At 45.9% G+C, this 23,308-nt stretch overlaps 2 protein-coding genes across 2 annotated transcripts; both read left to right on the plus strand.

Annotated features, from left to right (window-relative positions):
- The first annotated feature begins 3,827 nt into the window (after positions 1–3,827).
- LOC119306941 (carotenoid 9,10(9',10')-cleavage dioxygenase-like) lies at positions 3,828–9,498 on the plus strand. Its single transcript, XM_037583015.1, has 14 exons — positions 3,828–4,061; positions 5,349–5,419; positions 5,727–5,741; positions 6,042–6,153; positions 6,799–6,898; positions 7,003–7,065; positions 7,276–7,386; positions 7,497–7,681; positions 7,788–7,926; positions 8,041–8,158; positions 8,237–8,338; positions 8,567–8,818; positions 8,914–9,025; positions 9,281–9,498. Exons 1-14 carry the CDS (start codon positions 3,828–3,830, stop codon positions 9,311–9,313), a joined length of 1,647 nt encoding a protein of 548 aa, XP_037438912.1. The 3' UTR covers positions 9,314–9,498.
- A 1,573-nt stretch (positions 9,499–11,071) lies between these two features.
- Positions 11,072–17,426, plus strand: LOC119305513. Its single transcript, XM_037582006.1, has 10 exons — positions 11,072–11,280; positions 11,517–11,569; positions 13,312–13,437; positions 13,567–14,012; positions 14,121–14,291; positions 14,379–14,525; positions 16,350–16,448; positions 16,716–16,850; positions 16,978–17,081; positions 17,369–17,426. The coding sequence occupies exons 1-10, from the start codon at positions 11,072–11,074 to the stop codon at positions 17,424–17,426; spliced, it is 1,548 nt and encodes a 515-aa protein (XP_037437903.1).
- The last annotated feature ends 5,882 nt before the right edge of the window (positions 17,427–23,308 follow it).

A 23,308-nucleotide genomic window follows, 5' to 3' on the forward strand; every position in this document is an offset into this window, starting at 1 on the left:
GGGTGCGGTTCAGAGAAAGATGGATCAATAGGCCTAATGAAATCGCCAGCCATGCGGTCCACACACTCCAAAACCTCATGAAATTTTTTGTTGATGACATAACGACTATGTCCAAACCGATCTGCTACATTATCAGTGGTTTGGCACGTCCCCAAAGTCCATAAAAATTGTGCCAATGCTTCTTTCGATGATATGTTACAAGTTGACTTAAGCTTGTACTTCTCAACCAACAATTCATGCAATGAGTAAAAACTGACCTCCTCATTCTGAACATAGAGTAGAAAGCTTTTGCATCTTGCTCCTTCTCTGCCACCCATTGGAGGCCCGTAACAAGGTGTGACTTTCTTGGTGCATATGGCAATCTCTCACTTGGCGACGCCACTTCCATATCACATGCAAACATGGCCAAATCCCATTCCTCATCTGATCCATCTGAAGATTCACCTGAAGTGTCCATCTGCCACATACACATACACAGGAGAGTTTAGTAACAACATACAAAATTACCAACAATAGTTCTACATGATACAATACAATTCTGAAGCAAATAATTATGTGCTAAACAAGTGAACATTGCATTATGAGAGAAAACAACATGTCCATGACATTACAAGTTGGAAGCAAAGGGCTGGTTCACAACATTACATGTTTCAAAGCAAATAGTTGGAAGCAAATGATACATATCGGTTCACATCATTACAAGTTCAAAGCAAATAGTTGGGTTCTACTTATTTTTGTTGAGCTCCCATGTCCTCTCTATCCATCGAAGCCTTGCACTAGGTTCATGATCCTTGAATGTTACAAAAATGTTACGAAAATATCACGATATTTCCTTTCCAACATAAGATGGGAAGCATAGAAATGCACATCACTCCCAGGTTTAGCACCATCCGCAATCACCATGTTCATCATGTCTCCAATCTCCTTTCTTGTTGTATCCTCTCCTAGGTATTCCTTTCTCTTTTCCCTTGCACCAAAGAGGTCAACCATACGTACAAGTGCATCAGTTTTAACACTTTCATTTGACCACTTCCCATTCATCCTAGGACTTGGCGAATAAGAACATGTCATCTGCTTCCCACTCTTGGCATGCTTCGTACGAGGTGTAGCTTCGACATCATGACTTTCACAACCTGAATCAGCATCCATATTAAAGCGAGATGAACCACTTTGATATGTGGGAATTGGCACCCTAGCATGTTCGTTTGTGACACAGCAAGCATCAAACACCTCTCTCATTTTGTCCTCCTCTGCTAGTGGAGCATACCGGAACTTGGCAGCTATTGAATTTGCCTGCAATCAAATACCAGGACTCATGGTTAAATAATGATAGAAGAACATCACTCACTACTTGAACATCACTTGGGCAGGGTCTACTTGAATGAATGCACAAAATACCTTTATCTCCAATGCCCACCACTCATTTGTAGCTGCAATATTCTTTGTATATTCATCTCTACCAATGCCAGTTGCTTTCTGAGTCAATGTCTTCCATACACTATAGTCTGCTCTACATATATCCCATCTATTCTTCAGTTTGTCGGAAGAATAATTTCTCCCGGAGTGCTCATTGAACTTTCTAACCAAGTTAGCTTTTCCAATGCCGGTTAAAGTGGTGCCACCACGGTTATTAGCTCGCACCTCCTCTACACATGCATCCATAAAAATGGTATGCGCTGCACTGTCCCAGTTTGCTTTAGGGGGCTTGGTTTTCTTTTCTTTCTCCAGCTACAACGTCTATCATTAGCGCATAGCAGTAGCAAAACAGAACCACTCACAAGTAGCATTGAGCAATTGTAGTAAAAAAATTTAATAAATCATCTACCTATACAGTACAGAGAAGAACTCTTGTTCCATGTACAGAGAAGAATCTAACAAATAAACTAACATCATCCATCCATCAATCAAGCAAATCATCTACATCCATCTAGCAATCCATTGTTCCATGTACAGAAAAGAGCTACAAACCATGTACATCCATCTATCCATCCACTCTTCCATGTACAGAGAAGAATACAAGAGAGAAAGAGAGGCTCACCGAGGCAGCGGACAGAGGACAGCAGCAGCCGATTGGATGGGCTCGTCGGGGCCGTCGGAGGACGGCGGGGAGGGTGGTCGGAGCCGGCGGGGAGGGCGGTCGGAGCCGGCGGGGAGGAAGACCTCAGGGGCTGGAGGGATGGGGGTCGGAGGAGGCGGCGCTGAGCACTGCTTCAGCCGGTCAGATGGGCATGTCGGGGCCGCACTCGTCTGCTCCGACAGGGTTCCGATAAGGCCGCCATTCGTCGAGGGAGGAGGGGCCGCGGGTCAGGAACCCTAGCGGCGGCTGGAGAGCGAGGTGGGAATCGAGCGAGGACAGGGGAGCGAGCGAGGCCGATGCGTTTCCTGGGACGCGATCGGTCGGGCTGTGGAAGGGCATTTTGCTTGTAATTTCGTGCTGAAATAGGGGTACAGTTTGAAAACCCAAACGTTTTCATTTGCGGGAGGTCCAGAATCGCCAGAATCGACCCAAAACGCTGCTTTTGAGTTGCACTGTCAATTGTGCTCTGATTTTGACGATTCTACAGAATCAAAACGAGTTCTTTCTAGCTTTTGAGTTTTCAAACCCAGAATCTCCATAATCGGGTCAAAAGAACTGGGCCGTACAATGGTGGCATATGGATACATATGCCTCATGACAAAAAGTAATTTGAAGCACCTCCATTCATTTTTCTCTCCAATGCAAGCTATCACTAGTGGGCCTCGTTAAGAAGTAAAAAGTAAAGACTCTAGTACACATACATCTCTACTTTTCACTCCAACCTTTTCAGATTTTGTCATCGGACCATGCTTTTTCTCTTCAAGCACTCGTCTCCTGAAGAGGATCCTGCTTCCCTATCCAAACCTACTTTACGTCATATCTGATCCTACATGGCATGCGGGGCATCACCTTGAGGCTATGCATTGTACATGCCCTTAGCGTTGTCCAAGTTTAATTGTTATTGTATTTGCTTAAGTACGTAAGTATTAGGCAAATTTGACAAATTTGACATGTGAACGAAATCAAATCACAGAATAAACTGGCCGTGAAACTATTTCACGCGACTGACCTTTTTGTGTGACGCCCGACACGAAGGTGCACCACTATACTATGCAACGCCTCAGAGATAGGCGCTACACGCCTGGCCAGTGTTGCACCCAAAACTGCTTAAAAATTGCTAAGTCAATGTGCAGAGTCTAAGAGCGAGGCGCTGCACTCTATAGTGTGGCGCCTGGCTCTCAGGCGCTGCACTAGTGGTTGCACTACAAAATGAAGCAACCACTAGTGCAACGCCTAGAAGTTAGGCGCTACACTGTATAGTGTGGCGCCTAGCTCTCAGACGCTGCACACTAACTTAGTAATTTTCGGATCACACGGGTGCGACGCTGGCCAGGCGTGTAGCGACTATCTGTGAGACATTGCACAGTGTAGTGTGACGCCTTCGTGTCGGGCGTCACACAAAAATGTCAGCCGCGTGAAATAGTTTCACGGGCAGTTCATTCTATAATTTGATTTTGTCCATAGGTCAAATTTGTCAATTTTGCATAAGTATTATCGGTCGTACCAGGTGAGGTCATGTGAGGCACACGATTTGGACGACGCGGCCGATGGCGCACCACTGACTAATCGATGGCCGGCTGTCGCTAGCGCCATTGACGTCCCTCTCCCCTCCGGCTACAAACCAAACCCCCGCCGAGCCAGCGCCCAGGGAACAATGCGCTGAGCATCAATCATCTCCAGCCGGCCTCCTCCTCTTTCACCAACCCACCCACCCCGACCCGTCTGTGGCCGCCAGTAGCCACCGGTCACCATGGGAGAAGCGGTGGCGGCGGCGGAGGACACCCTGAAGAGGGGGGCGGTGGTGGTGCCGGCGCCGCAGCCGAGCAAGGGGGTGGCGTCCTGGGCGGTGGACCTGCTGGAGCGCCTCGCCGTCCGCCTCGGCCACGACAAGGCCAAGCCGCTCCACTGGCTCTCCGGCAACTTCGCCCCCGTCCGCGACGAGACCCCGCCCGCCGCCGGCCTCCCCGTCCGCGGCCACCTCCCGGTCAGCACCTCTCTTCAACCCTTCTTCTCCACCGCATACAGGAGCCTTCTATTAGTCGTGGTTCCAGATTGTTTCTTACCCGCCGTCAAAATTCAAGATCCCCTCTGTTAGTTACTCCTAGATGTGAAAAAAATTCCCTTCTTTTAGATGGATGAAATTCCCCCTCAGCTCCACTGTGGAGTGAAATACTGCAGTGGTTTGCTGCAAGTATTTGTCGGCTTTTGGATTCAGAATCGATTGAACTCCGATTCCTCGGAGAAGATCTTGAGACTTCTTGTACTACATGGTTAGTCAACTATGAGAAATAGTTTTTTTAAGACGAAAGGCATAGCCCTGCTTCCACATCATGAAATACCTGTAATTAATTAAGAAATGCTCAGGCGTCTTGGTCAACCCAGAGAACACCTAAAATAAATGCTTCGCACCTTGTTCATGTAACACCCAACAAACATGCCCTCTCTAAAAGCTTCAATTTGTCCTGAGGAGGAACGCATTTTCTTCTTCCTCCTATCTGTTTGCGTCCTGCTCACTGATATGCGAAATATTGTTATGGTTGCAACCGTCGCAAAGATTCCCTCCGGGTTTCGCTCAATTTGCGCCTTGTTTACCTCATTAGTATTATCGTGGATTTTTTCTCTTGTCTCTGACAAAGCATATGCAGGGGCTCCAAATTGATTGTGATACCAAATGGATGGATCAATGTGAAAATTGAAATACACCCTAGCTAAAATAGCGTGCGTCTGAGTATTTGGGCATGTTCTTATTGTGGCCAACATATCTTCTAGTCTTAGCTTATTCATTATTTCCTCATCTTCACCTGCTCTCCTTCGACCTATGTCTGGTAGGCCAGAATCTGACCTTTTGATCAAACTTCTTCTAGAAGCAAATTGCATTTCTTTCCAACATTTACTAAGGACAACTTCTATGCCAATAACAACCTGTCTGGGAGCATATATATTTACAGTTTTTATTGTGGCCAACATATCTTTTAGTTCTCACCTTATTCGTTATTCCTTATATGCACTGGCTTGTTCGACCTGTGTCTGGTAGGCCGGGATCTGGCCTTTTGATCGAAACTTCTTCTAGAAGCAAATTACATTTCTTTCCAGCATTCTGCAAGAACAATCCTATGCTAATTTTCTGAAAGATTGTGAAATGCACTTTTTTCTTGGAGAAATTGGTTATCGAACAGTTCCTTGAAGAACTTTCCTTTTTCCTTATGAAGCCATGCAGCTCACTAGATTATCCTTTCTTTTACTCATGGTGTTCCCTTTTTGTTGTCTGCAGGAGTGCTTGAATGGTGAATTTGTCAGGGTGGGGCCTAATCCGAAGTTCGTCCCTGTTGCAGGATATCATTGGTATTGACTCTTACTTGTTCACAATTTGCAGTCATGCACCAGTTCCCAGCAAAATGTCAATTCTTAAGCATCACTTTCTGGTCCTAAGGGCATAAATACAGGCTGTTATCTTCCTTCAACAGTGTGACTACATTTATCCATATCTGCTTGCACACAGACTAATTGTGATATTGATACAGACCGCAAAAACAAGTTCAATTGTGTAGTATTTTTTTTTACGCAAGTGCCCATTGTCACATCTCTTGCTTCCAATAATTGAGCGTAACATTTCTAATTTATTTGTTATTCCGTGTTTTCTTTTTTGCAGGTTTGATGGAGATGGGTATGTGATACAGTTCTTCTGTTTGGAACAGTGCAGATCTAGCTCTAGTTGCACGTTCATTTTTCTTCCTGTTTTCAGTACAATTTTCCAGACCATACCACTTAGATCACTGTTTCACGCCCACATTTGCCATTCTACAAATAAAGACTTTACATTAAATTCAACAATTTCGAAATTTTAATGTTCCGGTATCAGGTTTTCAGTACTACAGCTCTTTTTTTTTTGTTATAAAATCCAGCCTTAATCTATGTTTCAGACTGTTGCTTGATGGTTAGACCAACTTTACATTGTTTCTTACAGAATGATCCATGCAATGCGTATTAAAGATGGCAGAGCTACGTACGTATCAAGATACGTGAAGACTTCTCGCCTCAAGCAAGAAGAGTATTTTGGTGGAGCAAAGTTTATGAAGGTAAGCTTCATAAAAATTCTGAATCTTCTTAACAATTACTCAATTATTGCGCAACACTTGATAGATTGTCTCCATCACCAACTATGTTCTCTTTTTCTGATTCATGCCTGCAACTTTTTTGCTCTGTTAATTAATAAGAATCTAATATATATATATCATACATACGTCTATTTTAATCCACCATATTTCCTTGGTGAAGTTCTCTGATCAGCTTGGTTCTTAATGACATAACTAATCTGATGCCCACCATAATTTTCTCTAGTGTACTTGTGGTGCTTGCAAAGCTGCCTGTGCTTGAACATAAGTTTATTAGTATGAATGTTCTCTTCTTTTATGGCTTATCTTGTCAGTTGTCAACTTGTCATATACTCATATTTCCGTAGAGGTCCCTATCGTGTCATCTTAGCTTTCTGGCTGCTACATTGACCGTATGGTATGTGAACCCTAGTTTATTGCGGCTGATGCCATCAATACATGATAATGTCATGAATAATATTTAGGTCATACCATCTGTCAATTCAAGGCTAATAAAGCTACTAAGTATCAATTTAAAACCCTGACTCTCCTCACCTCTGGTGGGTTTAGTGATGGCCATATACGAAATCAGTTTTGCACACGTGTGAGTTTTTATCTCGATGTTTACAGATTGGAGACCTAAAGGGCTTTTTTGGATTGTTTATGGTTCAAATGCAAGCACTTAGGAAAAAACTGAAAATCCTGGATGTTACTTATGGATTTGGGACAGGTACCTCTTTCCCTTATGCAGTCACTGAATGATGTATATCTACATATTTTTCATGGGTATTTAATTTTAGTGGGATATTTTTGATCCTTTCCCTCCTTTTCCAGCTAATACTGCACTTATATATCATCATGGCAAACTCATGGCCCTGTCGGAAGCAGATAAACCCTGTAAGTTCTCATTCTGTGAGCACAGTTTTCTTTATATGGATGAACATATGACATTGGAAATTGGGGGCGTTAAATGTGGTCATGCTGGAAGCTACATGTACTGATTGTGAATCATTACATCTTGTTGCAACTTGTTATAATCCACAAATCCCACATCCATCACAATAACTACGCAACTGTTGAACATGAGTTTCTGTTTTCATTTTTCAGACGTTGTTAAGGTCCTTGAAGATGGAGACTTGCAAACTCTTGGGTTGTTGGATTATGACAAGAGGTTGAAACATTCTTTCACTGCTCATCCCAAGGTTGATCCATTTACAGGTACACTACAGTGACAACATACTACTTTTTTTTTTGAAGAAAGAGAACATACTATTTCTTACTTCCACTTTGGAAAATTGGGTTAAGTGATGTAGTTGTCCTTCTTTCAGATGAAATGTTCACGTTTGGGTACTCGCATGAACCTCCTTATTGCACATACCGGGTCATCACCAAGGACGGAGTTATGCTTGATCCTGTGCCAATAACAATACCAGAGTCTGTAATGATGCACGACTTTGCAATCACAGAGAACTATTCCATATTTATGGACCTGCCTTTGTTGTTTCGACCAAAGGTACGCGATGCTTTATGCACGCCATCAGTTGACAGGCAATGTGCTCAATGATAAGGGATACTCCTCTTCACAATCTGGTCTTATTGTTTTGCATTCTTGTCTAAAGGAAATGGTTAAGAATGGTGAATTCATCTACAAGTTTGACCCTACCAAGAAAGCTCGTTTCGGCATACTCCAGCGTTATGAAAAGGATGAAAAAACCATCAGATGGTTTGAACTCCCCAATTGCTTCATATTCCACAACGGTATTGCCATTTCCTGATACTCTGTCAGAGCATGTAGCTCCAATCTAATTATCAGTAGTTTTCACACCATGCTAGTTTAATCGAACTGATCACAAGAAGCATCTCTTGTCGTAGCTAATGCCTGGGAAGAGGGCGACGAAGTTGTTCTGATTACCTGCCGCCTTGAGAACCCAGATCTGGACAAGGTGAACGGCACCCAAAACGACAAGCTCGAGAACTTCGGGAATGAGCTGTATATACACCTGCGACCTCAGCCTTTATTTTACTTCTATGGAACCCAGTGCTTGGTCTAATGTCATATCTCTGATAGGTATGAGATGAGATTCAACATGAAAACAGGTGCTGCTTCGCAGAAGCAACTGTCCGTCTCTGCTGTAGACTTTCCTCGAATCAACGAGAGCTATACTGGCAGGTTGTTCTGCTCAAGCTTTCAACTTCAACTTAAGTTTACAACCTTTCTTCTATGATGCTCATATCATAAAGCACTATATATCAACTCATTGTGGAGCTTGTTTCTAGAATGCAAATCTTCCTGAAACTACTTTCTCCGGAGGCCGGGTTGCGAGGCTCGTCCTTCCTTTTCAAAAATAAGAATAAATGTACCATCATTTCTCTGATCTGTTACTCTGTGATAATGCAGAAAGCAGCAGTATGTGTACTGCACGATACTCGACAGCATAGCGAAGGTGACCGGCATCATCAAATTTGACCTGCACGCCGAGCCAGAGAGCGGCAAGAAGCAGCTTGAAGTCGGTGGGAATGTGATGGGCATATACGACCTGGGACCTGGTAGGTTCGGCTCGGAGGCGGTCTTCGTGCCCAAGGAGCCCGGTGTTTCTGGTCAAGAAGATGACGGCTATCTGATATTCTTTGTGCATGATGAGAACACAGGGTACTCTTCCATTGCCTTCCTATACATACATCATCACTCCAAGCTGCTGCTGCTGCAAAAGAGAAAAAGATTAAAAATTTGTGTTGTGGTTGCAGGAAATCTGAGGTGAATGTGATTGATGCCAAGACCATGTCGCCTGATCCGGTGGCGGTCGTCGAGCTGCCGAACCGGGTTCCCTACGGGTTCCACGCCTTCTTTGTCAACGAGGTACTTTTCAGCTAGATATGTATCTTCTTCTTTTCTGATCTGATTGTGTATTTATATACTACCTCTGTAAACTAATATAAGAGCGTTTAGATCACTACTTTAGTATTCTAAACGCTCTTATATTAGTTTACGGAGGGAGTACTAAAGAGAGCACTCAAGTATCTTGCTAAGCTTGAACTGAAATGTATATCTATTTGTTTGGCAATTGCTTTAAGTTGAAGAACACCTATCTGGTTTGTGGTTTTTCTTTGACAGGAACAACTGGTACATCAGCAAGCAGAGGTGTGAGGAACAGTGATAAAAAAGACTCTGCATGTTCTACATGCTGCAGAAATAAAGAAAAGAAAGCAGTACATAGTACATTGGTACAATTATAGGATTATTTGTACAGTGAATTCATCGACACGTGGAGCGAGACTGTAAATTTCATATATATGGCACTTCATAAATTTTATTGCATACTCTCATTCATATGCTCCATGAAAATCGTTGGATATTGCATTACAGTACTTACTACTAGAGGAGCTAGACAGTATGATTGATATATATTCTAGGAGATCAGGGCGTGTGAGCCACCATACGGCCGGCGGCTGCGGGCCACTTGCTCCGGATTGATCACCGGGCCGGCGTCGACGTGCGCCGTCTGCTCACCGGCCACCTCCGCCACCCGCCGCTTCCCCAACTCGACGTAGTCTGGCGGTGTCGTGGGCGCCCTCCTCACCGCGCCTGCCAAGCGTGACAGCAGCGCCAGCCTGACACCGCCATGCCGGCGGCCGTCAGAGCGGCAAGCAGCGCCGCCGGGACGGGCACGGGGCTGCACAGCAGGAGCGCGGCGCCGCCACGGTGAGGCCCCCGACCGAGGCGGCCAGCGCCATGCCGGAGATGGCGAAGAGGCCGAGAGCCAGGAGGGCCGCCACCACGAGCTGCTGCTGTGCGCGCTCACGGCGGTGGTCCTCCGCCATGGATTCGTTGGTGCGCCGCTGGATTCTGTCAAGGTAGCCGCTGATGGTCTCTCTGGATGGAAGAAACCAGATGCTTTGTATACAGTACAGAGGTAGGTCCGCGCCACGCGTAAACGACGGCACACACACTTAGGCCACCATAGTGGTGCACGTGGCCACATTGAGCCAAATGAACACTGATAGTGAGGGTATCCATACTTAGAGCATCTATTTTTTTTCTTTTTGCAATCAATCCAAAGAGCTTTATTCAAACAAGAGCATTCCTTGGACAATCAACCATCTATGCCGGACGCCTAGTACCCGCCTCAAACACACAACGGGCCATTCAGACACTAATTGATAAAAAACTTAATCTAAGTGGTTTTTCAAACCGTCTCAATGTTCGGGCTACCCCTCGTATCTAGTCCAAATCTAGGATGGATAGGAAGGCCTGGAAGTGTCTGGGCTCACCGTCTCAATGTTCGGGCTACCCCTCGTATCTAGTCCAAATCTAGGATGGATCCCGGAAGTGTCTGGGCTCGTCCGTCGCGTCGAATCCAGCCCGTGCTAGCCTACTCCGACCTCACATATATGTGTCCCCCTTTTCTTGCCGGACCAAACCCCGACCACTCCTCTTCCCTCCCCTACGCCCTAAAGTTCACTTCCCGTGATCTCTGGCCTTTTCCGGCATAGCGGGCAGCGGATCCGAGTCCTCCATCAATCGATATGCGAACAGGGACCTCATCCCAGTTGGGCCCAGGGGGAGATGGTCGTCGGCCACTTTTTTTTATGATCTCGCTTATGAAAGAGGTGCATGATTTGTCGAGTTCCTGTATTCTTCGGTGGCTTGCACATCGTCGTACATGTCAGGTTCGAACACAATATGTTCTCGTACATGAGTCTCAGTCTCTCCAGGCCGTACAGGTCCGCGACCACAAGGAGATTACACGCCATGGCTACACGGCATGCCCCAGCTTCCGTGGCTTCAGACAGCTTATCACTGTAGATGAAGTGGAGCATGGCCGTCAATGTCGACATACTCATGTCGTCCATCCAGAGGTGCCGCATGGTCTTCTCCTTCATGTCCCCGCGGAAGAACTCGGCCATGAGGACAGGCGGGCACGCCGCAAGCACGAGCTTTGTGCGCCTGGATCTTGGTCTCGTCGACGGCGAACGTTACGTCCGGCCGCCGATGTCCCGGGATAGGCTCAGCGACGGTGGCACGGTGACGGAGTGCTTGCTGGTGGTCCTGTGGGTGGACTCCTCCCGGAGGACCTCGAGGGCGCAATGGGCGGTGAGGCAGTCGTCCATGACGTAGCACTCCACATGCTCCATGAACGCTCCTTCCATTGTTGGCCGGAGACGCCGAGTACTTTCTGCTGACGGTGACATGTAACGATGACTGCATTAGTCCGGATTTATTTGTCCCGATTGGTGACCCAGGACTAAAGGCCGTTCCTCTACTAGTGACATGGATTTCAAAGACGTTCTGGTCCTCTTCGTCATCACGGGTTGTGGGCCAACCATCCTCATCGGTTGCTTTTCTCCAGGGACATCGGGCGGTGGCTTGGGTTGGGGATACAGAAGGAGAACCTCGGGGAAGGTGAGGCCGTGGTGTAGAGGAGTTGTGGGCGCACGCAGGCAAGTCATGGATGAGGGGAGGCGACGCTGAAGGCTTGTGGAGGAGGACGATGAGGCTTGAGGAAGAGGAGGATGTCGTCGTCGGGAGGCAGTGCGTCGACGTGACGTGGAGAGCAAAATCGGGGTGTCTACGACCCATACGACGACAACCTCAAATGTTCAGGAATCCGACGACGGTGACCCTTGCGGGAGGCGCGAAGAGCAGGCGACGTGCAACAACGGCAACATGTGGATGGTCGGGGCCGGAGTGGAGGAGCGGCGGTAGGGGGAGGAGGTGGGAAGGGCGAGAAGGAAAGGGGTGGGGGGTGCGGGTGTGCGGCTGCGGCGGCTACGGGTGGAGAAAGGAAACTTAGCTAGGGATCGAGGGAGGGGTCATGTGCTTGAATTTTTGGCGAGGTATGGTAACATTAGTTAATGTAATTTTTGAGACGTATGAAAGTATTAATTAATGTGATTGAGGAACTTATGGTAAGATTGATTAATTTAGATTTGATTTTTCAGAGATTGATTAGGGATTAATCGTGATTGATTCTTTCACATAAATACATTAAATAAATGACGGCTGTATGGAAAGGTATGACCCGTTTTGATTTTTCTCGTTCTACGGCCAGCGGGTGATGGGAGGAGAGACGAAAAAAACAGACTAAATAGAAGATGGTGGGAGAAGTGATGAAACTAACTAGACAAAAATAACTAGAAATAAGATAAGGGAAGTGTTTGTGGCCGGGGCGCCGGCCGAACTGTTGCGCCGGTCGCGCCCCGTGCGTTCGATCTCTTTTTGATCCAAGGACACTGTTGCACCACGTGTTACCGGACCTTTTTTTTAAAGCGCTCGTAGTTATCCCTTCCAAAGTGATTTTTGCTGCATCCGCTCGGTCTTTCGTTTCGAGGCAGGGCGACCGCGGGCGACGTGCTTGTTCGCGCAGGGCGGCGGCTGAGGCGGCGGCGGCGGCCCAGGGCGGATCTCCATTCTCCGGCGATCTATGGCCCCCCCGATGGTAACTCTCCCCTCGAGCTTTCCATTTTCGTTGTTGTCTTCCCCTGCCCCGTTGGATTTGGGGTTAGGGCGTGGCTAGCCGTGGGCCACCGCCGGCGCGGGCGCGATCGAGGATGGGTTTGTGTTCCCGCGGTCGAGGGAGGCGGCGGGGTGGCGTTCCCGCGGTCGAGGGAGGCGGCGGGGTGGCGTTCCCGCGATCGAGGGAGGCGGCGGGGTGGCGTTCCCGCGGGTCGAGGGAGGCGTTGGGGTGGCGTTCCCACGGACAGAGGGAGGGGCCGGGGTGGGGTTCCCGCGGGTAGATGGAGGGGGCGCGGTGGTGAATTTGAATCTGGTAGCATTCAACAACTGGATTGATTCAGGGAAGCAAACCACAACTCTTTCTACATGTTGATGTCTTGCTGACCCAATCATTAGCAGGTTTTCCTTGGCCGCCAAGGGATTCAGGTACTTGACTAATCGAGGTCCAGGGATAGTTTTTAGCTTATTGTTTTGGAGAATCGATGGGGATGTTGTATGGGGACGTAATAGTTTAGAGTCATACAATACTTGACTGGTCACAAATTACACTACTCGTTCTGCATTGCAACCCAACATCCCTGAATTCATAGGTTTGTCAGAATTTTTTAGGTGTTCATGTATGTTTTTTCCTAGCTTCGGATGGTTCGGTTTTATGGTTTTATTGACTTGTGTTTTTTTCTTCTTTGTAGATGTTGCAGGTAACTCTGGTGAGAATGAGGGGAGTAAGAAGGCTAAGAAGAAGATTAAGAAGAAAGGCAATCTATGTGGCTTTAAGTCAAGGTTTAACTCAAAAAGGCTGGCTCAGATTGGGAAGCAAATATCACCAGAAAAACAGAGAATCATAAGGGAGGGACCGTTTGGAGACTTGTTGGACATCCGGTCTTTCAAGGTGCCCCATGAGCTCATTGAGTTTGTTGCGATGAACACGAATCACGTACTCTCTGAGTTCAAACACAAGAACAAATCTATCACCTTCAGCAAGCTTATGGTGAAAAGGATTTTCAACGTGCCATCCGGTGATAGACCCGTGAAGCTTTTAAAGAAGAGTGATGAACATGATCTTCGCAGCATCTACAAGGAGGGGAACAGGGCTCCAATCGCCCATGTTGTCAAGTTGCTCACTAGTTGCAGTGAGGAGGACGTGGTTATGATAAATAGGACTTGGGAACTCCTTGCGTTGGCAACAGTTTTGTGCCCAGGCACGGGCAATATGGTGAATCTCGAGTATCTTGCTTCCCTCGAAGATATGTCTTTGATGCATGATTTCGCTTGGGATGAGCACTTGTTGGCACGAGCTATGGAGGAGGTTGGAGTCTTTCAAGAGAAGAAGAGGATGCAAGCAAACACAGAAAAAGAATTTCAGATTGCTTCATGCCTTCCCATGTTAGCGGTATGCAACGCAACATTACGAAATACCTCCATCTTTCCCCTTTGCTGCATGAAACCTTCATGCCTTTATGTTTTTTGTTGGCTAATGTCCTTTTTCCATTCCATGCAGATCATATACATGGATCATGTTGATATCCCGGCTGGCCTCCCAAATGAGCATGCTATTGATTATTCCGTGCCAAGGATACGTTTTGTTTGTCAAAAGGATTTTGAGTGGTTGGATAAAGTTGACAAAAACAAGCTCACTCTTGTCCAACCTTTCTACGGAAAACACACCCATGTAATTTTGCTACATCTCGCCTATGTATTTTCCTTTGTCAATGAGTATTAACACACCCATGTAGCAATCTTTGCTTTTCCAATTTAGTTTATGGAAGCTTTCTTATTTATGCCACTCATGTTTTGTTTTCCTAGATCCGGAGTTTGTGCAACCCCCCCTATGCAGCACAACTTGTGGGACAGGAAGCTGGTGCTGAAGCAGCTAGTGGGAAGGGAGTTGGTGCTGAAGCACCTAGTGGCCAAGGAACTAGTGGCCAAGGCAGCCAAATTCAAGGTGCTAAAATTCAAGCAAAGGACTCTCAATCAAATGAGGCTCAACAAAATGTTGATGCTGAACCACACCTATCATCATCGCTCAACGATTGGCTGCAGCAATCATTCCCTAGCATGCAAGATCTAAGGGTACATTATCTTTTTCATTGTATTCATTTCCTGTTTACCTTTGGCTTCGCATTATTTTATTATACCCAGTTGCAAGTGTATATTTATTTTGCTGCATCCTTCATGTTGATGTGCAACAACCATGTTCTGTTTTTGCTTCATATGTTGTTCAAGTTCATACATACTATGCTTTTTTGCTACATCCATATGTCTAGTGTGCTACAACTACATTCTGTTTTTGCTTCAACCATGTCATAGTTTTGCTACATCCATATCATTAATTTGCTACCTACATAGTTGACAGTAAATTGCTACAGTCACACTCTTTATCTGATACGTAGTGACATAGCATCATACCTACTTGTTTTATCGCTCCATCCATACCTCTAATGTGCCACACCCACATTTGTGTTTTTTTACATCCATACATATGACTAAAATGTTCAATACTTGCCTTCTTGTAGGTACCAACTCAGTTTCAAATGCTTTACGACAAGCACAAGGGTATTTTTGCATCGGAGGTGGACGATGTTGTTGGCAAGTTTGGACAGTGTTTAAAGGGATTGCAGTGCAACCGGATGGCAGCCCTCCTTCGTGATGTTGGAGACGCCATCACAACTACTAGTGAGCCCAACTTCTCCTTTGAAGCACCTATCATGGACGAATGTCGCGGAAAAGAGAATGATGCTAAAGCTGCAAATGCTGGCATTGGTGCTCAAGCTCAAGCTGAAGGTACAACACCTAGCATTAATAAGGATGAAGTCACCGGATTGAAGCAACAAGTTGCAACCGAGGCTGCTGAAACTCCTGAGCAACAACGAGTGAGTTTCGAGATGGAAGGCAACGTCTCACCTCACAGCCCCCCACTCTTCTATGATGCACCCAGGAGTGCGACAGCCGGCATTTGGGACGACGAGCCATCCTGTGAGTTGTTCCCAAAGGGCTCCGAAGAGTACGAGATGATGCATTGCACGGATGAGCCTATAACCAAGAAGAGCGCAGTCAGCCCCATATTTGAAAACATCCCCGTGTTCCCTGTTTCAAACGATAATGACAGCCCAAGTATGCTTCCTTCCTCCTGCATCATTTCTTTTTGTTTTTCTCCATGTCATTTTTTTCGCTACATATGTGTGATTGCAGCAAATTCTCTTTTGTACAATCCCAAGGCAAAGAAGAGGATGGCCAAAGTTTCAGCCTTAAAAAATACCAAGGCAAAGAAGCAAAAGGTCGATGCAGCTGCAGCCACGTATGAGAAGTATGTAAAGCATGGGAAACCATTGAGGAGATCACATGCCAATGAACAAGTGTGAGCTACCTAAGCCCTATCTCTTTTTGCTTTCTGTTTTTTATTTTTTTCTGCTCGAAACAAATGATTCATTCGGTTGCATCTATGGTAACAGGACACCTTTCATCAAGATAGGTGGATTTTACATTGGATACAAGAAATTCCTGGTATGCTTCAAGCCTCGCGGGGATATGAATGATGAGGTTATGTCCCTATGTATCGAGATGAACAACGTAGCATCCCGTGCAGCAAGTGGTACTAATCTGAAGAAATACATGTTCTCAGTCCACACGGGGGTAAGTTTTTGCAAAAACAAGCAATGCTTCATTCCTTTTTTTCTTCACATTTTTTGTTGCAACACACACTAACCATTTTGTGGTGTCTTTCAAGTAGATCTTACTAAAACAAGACTCAACAACCTTCCAACCAGCAAAACTCATACCCGAGCTTGAAAGGGCTGTGACAAAGTTCAAGGCGAATAAATATGACCTCGTAAGTTTCTCGAGAGCCTACTTTTGTTTCACACCACAAATACTTTCAAATATGATCCAATGATGTAGCATTTCCTTCGAAACATATGTAGCAATTATTATTGATGTTTACAACATCTCTTTGAAACATATGTATCAATTCTAGTTGTTGTTGAATGCTTTTTTGTTTGCAGTTACAACATTGGAAAGCTTACGTTCGTTCCTACTAGACTGTAACATTTTTTACATGTTCTGAGTACCTTTTTTGCCTTTCTTTTGTGTTTTACAGCTTTTTGTCACAATTGTTCATGAAAAGCATTGGATAATTGTTTGCGCAAACTTGCTATACAAGCAGTGGAATGTATTTGACTCAATCCATTCAAAAGGAAAACAATCTCCTTTGAAGAAGCAGGCCAATAACCTGGTAGGCTCATGCTCTCTATTTTTATTTTTCTGTTTTCCCTTTGATTCATCTACATAAATGCCCTGTTGTCGTCTTCACACACCTCATCCTATTTTTTCAAACTTTGGTGCGTGTTTTTCGGTTGTAGATCACAAACTTTGCAGCCCTCACACAAGAGTACAGCCAATTCAATGTCAATGTTGGATCCTTCGCCCGTGTTGACCTAGAGGATTACCCAAAGCAAGATAATCTGTGAGTTTTCTTTTTTAATTTTGCTTCAATCATGTGTTCCATTTCAACAATTTGTTGTTTCAACTATGCATCAGAACTATGAAGGAGAATTTTTTTTATCTCACAGATGTGATTGTGGCTTTTTCGGGCTCAAATATGTGGAGAACTTTGATGGGAAGTCAATGAAAGAGTTCAATCAGGTACTTTCTTGTCATTTTGTTGCAATCTACTTTATTTGTTTTCAATACTCATGCAACACAAGAATAATTAGTATCATACTTGCTTAATTTTTTCTTTCATTTTTACAGGAAGACGTGGCGCGATACCGCATGGATGTGGCGCACAACCTTTGCACTCACCCAATGAACAATGCCCCAATGGAGCGGGCATTCAAGGAAGAGTTGGCGGCTTAATTTGCGGGAGGGTTCAAGACGATCAAGCTCGTTTTCTTTCGTTAGGTCTAGAATCATGTCTGAGGTGGTAGCGTTCTGATAGTATTAGAGTAGTGCGCGTTCGTATGTACCCTAATGATACCTTCGGTAAACATATGTGTTCTTTTGGTATGTAAACTGATGATAACTTGATCTCTTTGGATGAAGCACTTCTTCCGTTTTTAATGGATGTGATCTTCTGCTTGCCAACATGATCATGCATTGACAACCGTTTATTGTTTTGCTGGTTATGAGCTTCATCCATAGAAGTTTCAAGGGAATCTCTGTGCAATTTTCCCCTCGAAACCTTTTTCATGAAAACAATATGTGGATGCTGCATTGTCACAGTCAAATTGTTGGAAGCTTACAAAAAATAGCTACAACCTTCTGTTAGATTTGTTGCAGGGCAAAAATCTACATTTTTACCTGCAAATTAGCTACATCCCTGTGATATTATTGTTGGAAGCATAATGTAAATAAGCTTCCTTCCCAAACTCTTGCTGCATAGCAAAACCAACACTTTAAATAAAATCATTCAAGGCTTTTTCCCTTTCATACTTGTTATTTTGCTTCAACCATGTTAAAAAAAGCTTCAACCATTGTCTTAAAAAGCTTCAACCATGTTTCCTAAAAGCTTCAACAAATATTTTTGCTTCAACCATGTTAAAAAAAGCTTCAACCATTGTTTGAAAAAGCTTCAACCATGTTTCCTAAAAGCTTCATCAATAATTTCAAAAAGATTCAACCATGTTTTACAAAAGCTACAACCATGTTTCCTTAAAACTTCAAACATGTTTTCAAAAGCTGCAACCATGCTTTTCCAAAGCTTCAACCATGTTTCCTTTTTAAAAATGAATCAAGCTGTGGTAACAACAATCATTGAGTACTATTTTACAAAAAAAAAATAGAAGTTGGCACCATCATAATTAAAAAACCAACATTCTGCATTTTGAAACCACACATGTAGTAATATGTTGCAATCCCAAAACACAAACATTCATAAGACATGGGGTGTTACAAGGTAATTCATCAATTTTTTCCCTCATGAAACATCCTAAAGTGTAAGGATTGGGCCGACACCCGGAGCTTTCGCGCTCGCACTCGCAGCAAGAAAAGCGGCAAGGAGTTGGCAGTTCTTCACATTGTGATCCTCATCTTCACAGTATTTGCATGGAGTCTTCTTTTCCATTGGCTTTGGAGCTTTCTTCATTTTCGCTGCGTCCTTCTTTCCTTTATTCTTCATTTCATCTTCTTGAAGCTCAATTAGTGGCTTCCTACGCTTCTCTTTTTCTTTTGGCCTCCCCTTCTTTGCTGACTTTGGTGGGTTTCGTAGTCCTACGGGGGGTGGATCCTGCTGCCCTGTACTTGGACCCCCTGAGACTTGTTCATTTGCTGCACGACCTTGGGCTTCTTCATCTCCTGCAACCCCATCGGTCGCTCTAGCTTTAATCGCAGCAACCCCAACACTGCCCTGATCAATTAGCCCAGAGACAAAACTATAAGCTTCATCATTGAAGCATGCATCAGAAGCAAGTTTCCCAAACTTCCGGCAAAGAGAGTTAAACTTTAGGGTGTTTGTCGTGGGGACGCCGAAATGCATAGCTCTATGCCCATCGCCTGGTTCAGGTGCAAGGTCGGTTGCTCTCTTAGACCATCTTGGAAGCATGTAATTCACAGGTATCGCTTGCACGTTCAGGTGCACCATGACACGGATGATATGTGGTTAGATCAGCCCACACATCTCAAACATGTTGCAACTACACATGTATGTATGATCTTCAGGGGCAATACGCACCATGTACACTTTAGGGTTGATGCCATCATTTGCAACAAGGCGAAACCAGACGACATTCCCTTGCAGCTGGTATTGCAGCCCATAGCCTGTTGATTTTGCCAATAGTTTCTGAAACTTGGAAAATATCCCTCTGGTATAGAAATCTGCAGCCTGCTTTTCAATGTTGTAACTGCAAAACAAAAAAAGCTTCCAACATCAATAAGAATTGCTACATATGTTTCATTCAAATGCTGCAACCAAACTGTACTTGAAACTAAAAAAAATGCTACATGACTTTGGACTTACTTGCCCCAGAGTGGCGGCCTCGTCGCTTCATTGATGAAGCCCGCATTGTCTTCACGATCAAGCATTAGCTCCTGGCAAAGCTCAAACTGTTGCACAAATGTCCAAACCGAGTCTCCATGATGATTTAAAGACTTGAAGTAGGAATTCAGGCCCTCGGAGCGTCCAGTTGTACCTGTGAATGGGAAGAACTTATTCCTAAAGTACACAGGAGCCCATGTCTCCCTGCTGTTCCACATGTTTTTGAGGTGTTTCTTATCAGCCACACCAAACAACTCGACCATATGCTTCCACCGTTCTTCAAACTCCTCAACGGTATCTGAACCATTAATGCAACCATAAAATGCTTCTGCAAAAGGCTCATCCTTGCCCAGCATCTTCCATAGTTTTGTCCTTGCAACCCAGAAGATGTGCCACTTGCAACATCTGTGTGTTGAATCTGGAAATACCATTGAGATGGCTGTAGCCATTGCCTGGTCTTGATCAGTCATAATGTTCAACGGATGCTCATTATTCATTGCCAACATCCATTGCTGGAAGACCCACTTGAAAGTTTCAATGGTCTCATCAGGCAACAAAGCACACCCCAAGCAAACAGTGTGTGTGTGGTTGTTAATGCCAACAATCGGAGCAAAGGGCAAGTTGTAGCGATTTGTGCAAAATGTGGTGTCGAAAAACACACAATCTTTGTACTTTGGATACAAGGCCCTTGTTCTCCCATCAACCCAGAAAAGCGCCCTAACAGCTCCATCTTCTTGTAGCTTCGAGAAAAAGAAGTTGAGATTCTCCACTTGTCTTCTCTCAAAGTACTCGATTGTCAGCTCCAAGTCACGCACTGACAGGCCCCTTCGCAGCTTTGCTCTTGCATTTGTCACATCAGTCTTCACATACGGCAAACTCCTCGGATCACAACACCGTGCATCTCTAAGCAAGCCCATCATATTAGCCATTGATATGTTGCGATAGTGCAGTGAAGTGATGTACTGCATGTCTGCATCTGGGATCTTTCTGTGAGAGCGGCAAAATCTCCGACGCCCCCTTTGCAACATCAGCTGGTGTGTGTGATCGGCCTCAAAAACTGTCACAACCCAGCTACCGTCTTTGAGGTTAACACCCATACGAGCCTTGCAATCATACCACTCCAACCGGTTTCTTTTCCTCTTGTCGCTCACATCCATATAGATGCCAGCTTGTTTGCTTGGAGATTTTTTGTTACTCGCATAGCTCATACCAACATCTTCACACTCATTTGTTGCAGCTCCGTCAGAAATGCTACCACTAACATTCTTCGAAGGATTTTTCGTGAGTGTATGCACTCAAAAACTCAATAGATAAGAATGCGCTTCTGATCCGAGCTACTTTTCCTACTATGTTTTGATGTCACAATGCGAGTACCAAAGCCCATCTTCGAGGCATATTCATTGTAAACACGCTGAGCTTCTTCAACATTGTCAAAAACCATTCCAACAAAAGGGACAACTGGCTGTGATGATATATCTTCATCCGGTTCATCAACAAGTGTTGCAGCATTTCCATTGGCATTGTCACTAGCCACACGGGCATTGCCATGATTTGGAGCTACACCATCGGTGTTCAGCTACAACGAATCGTCACTATCATTTTGGGGAGTATCATTCAGATCAATTCCATATTCTTCTTCTTCATGCGCAACATTTTGCATATCATCGTCAAGGAAAATTGATGGCTCAACAACAACATTCTGCAACAAAATCAGCACCCAAGTCATTTTTTTTGCTCCGTGAAAAAACATGCAAAAAGCGCGAACAAAAAAAGTGGACGCAGCATGGCAATCATAATCCCAAAACATTTCCTGCATGCAGCATTTTAGGATGCAGCATGCAACATCCAGCAAGTAGCATGTAGCAAATGCAACACATGCTTGTAACATTTTACTAGCAGACAGCAGGAAGAAACATCTTACTAGCATTAATTGACAACATCTTAGTAATATTACACAAAAATCAAGCACAAGCATGTTGACAACATCTCTTTTCAATCTCATGCTCATCAAAGGTTGCAAAATTTTTTTGTGAACAAAATGATCTAGGGTTTGCAATTGGAATTCATACCAGATCAATTTCATCCCGGCCATGCCGTACTGCATCTTGGAAGACCACACCAGGGTTGTAGTACCGTAACAGCACCGGTCCACTACTACCAGGGTCTTCCCTCCTCAGTGGACTTCGGCCATGAACGACAACGGAGCTCGAGCCCAAATCCATGGCGGCAAGGAGGTCGTTACGGATGTAAGACATGGTTGAAGCAAGTACAAGGGCACTTGATAGATGAGGGAGCCCCTCCTCGAGGTGATTCGGTCGTGGGGAACAAAAAACCGGCGGATCCGGCAGCCGCCGCCGCGGGTTGGGGACGAGCAGACGCGGGGGGATCCAGCTCCCCTGTTTTCCTCGTTGTGGCGCGTCTTAGCACGGTTGCAACAAACATTCCATTTTTTGCTGCAACGGTTCATTTTTTTTAGAACGAAGGCTCAAGAAAGAGCCCGACTTTGAATTAACAAAGCCATCAACCGGCCAGGATTATAGGACTGCCACTAACAACAAGAAACAAAGAGTGGAAAAACAGATACATTGTGCTCAGTAGAACAACTCGAAGTCGAACGCCGCTAAGCCGAAACCAGCTAACCTACTAGGGCTATGGGAGGAAGGCACCACCGTGCATGTATTGTGTCACTGATTGCCATCGGAAGGAAAACAGGGGCAACACATGACCTGACTCCGCCTCCACAAAGGGCCCCTACCCTTTCACCCGGGCTCGGCGGGTGCCGCACCGGCGGCCTGCGGAGTGGTTCACCCTAGAACCCAGATCATCATTCCCAAGCAACCGAAGGAGATGCACCAGGAACAAACCCACACCAAAACGGGGAGCCGAACACCCAGTCACCGTTGCCGGCAGCAGCAAGACAGAGCACCGGACGAGAGTTGTCGAGACGAAGGCGCTGAAAACCCCGGAGAAGGCCAAGAGTATGCAGCACCACGCATCGGTCAAGGATAGGAGGCAACCCTCCACACCTGGACCCGAGCAAGTTGCCAAAGATGAGGATCAGGCCACTACAATCCGCCGTCGAACCACCACCGACTCCACCACCACTTGAGCACTTCCCTGACGACGCCTTCAGGAAGGTTCACGCCACCAAGGTGCTGTCGTCGCCATGAAACGAGGAACTGAGGCTTTCACCTGAGCTGCTGGGTGGGGTGGGAGGTGCAGGAAGCCCACCGAAGCCTTCAGCAAGGGGAACTACGCCCAAAGGCGACATCTTCAGTGTGGCCGCCGCGCCGGCCAGGGGTTTCCCCCGGATCCGCACCCAACCACCAGATCCGCACACCCGGCATCCCGAAAACGGCGGACGGAGCCACCTGGGACAGGGGGCGGCGCGGATCGGAGCAGATCGAGGAAGAGGACGCCGATTCTCCAAGGTACAGCCGGCCTACGAGGAGCTGCTGCAGTCGCCGACGCCCACCGCCTCCATGCCGCCCGCACGACCGGGGAGGCAGCCCACCTGCACCCTGCGGCGCCGCCCGCCGCACAGGCCACGCCGTTGGCCGCCGCCCCGGATGCCGAGGCTCTCCACTCAGAGTGGATCCGCCAAAGTCCCCGCCGCCACCTTCATGGGTGCCGAGCGGCCGTGCCGCTGGCCACCTCTGGCGGCGGCGGAGGGAGGGAGTGGGGCGGGGGGACTAGGTGGCGGCGGCGGAGGGAGGGAG

Source organism: Triticum dicoccoides, chromosome 5B (genome assembly GCF_002162155.2).
Source record: "Triticum dicoccoides isolate Atlit2015 ecotype Zavitan chromosome 5B, WEW_v2.0, whole genome shotgun sequence".
NCBI lineage: Eukaryota > Viridiplantae > Streptophyta > Magnoliopsida > Poales > Poaceae > Triticum > Triticum dicoccoides.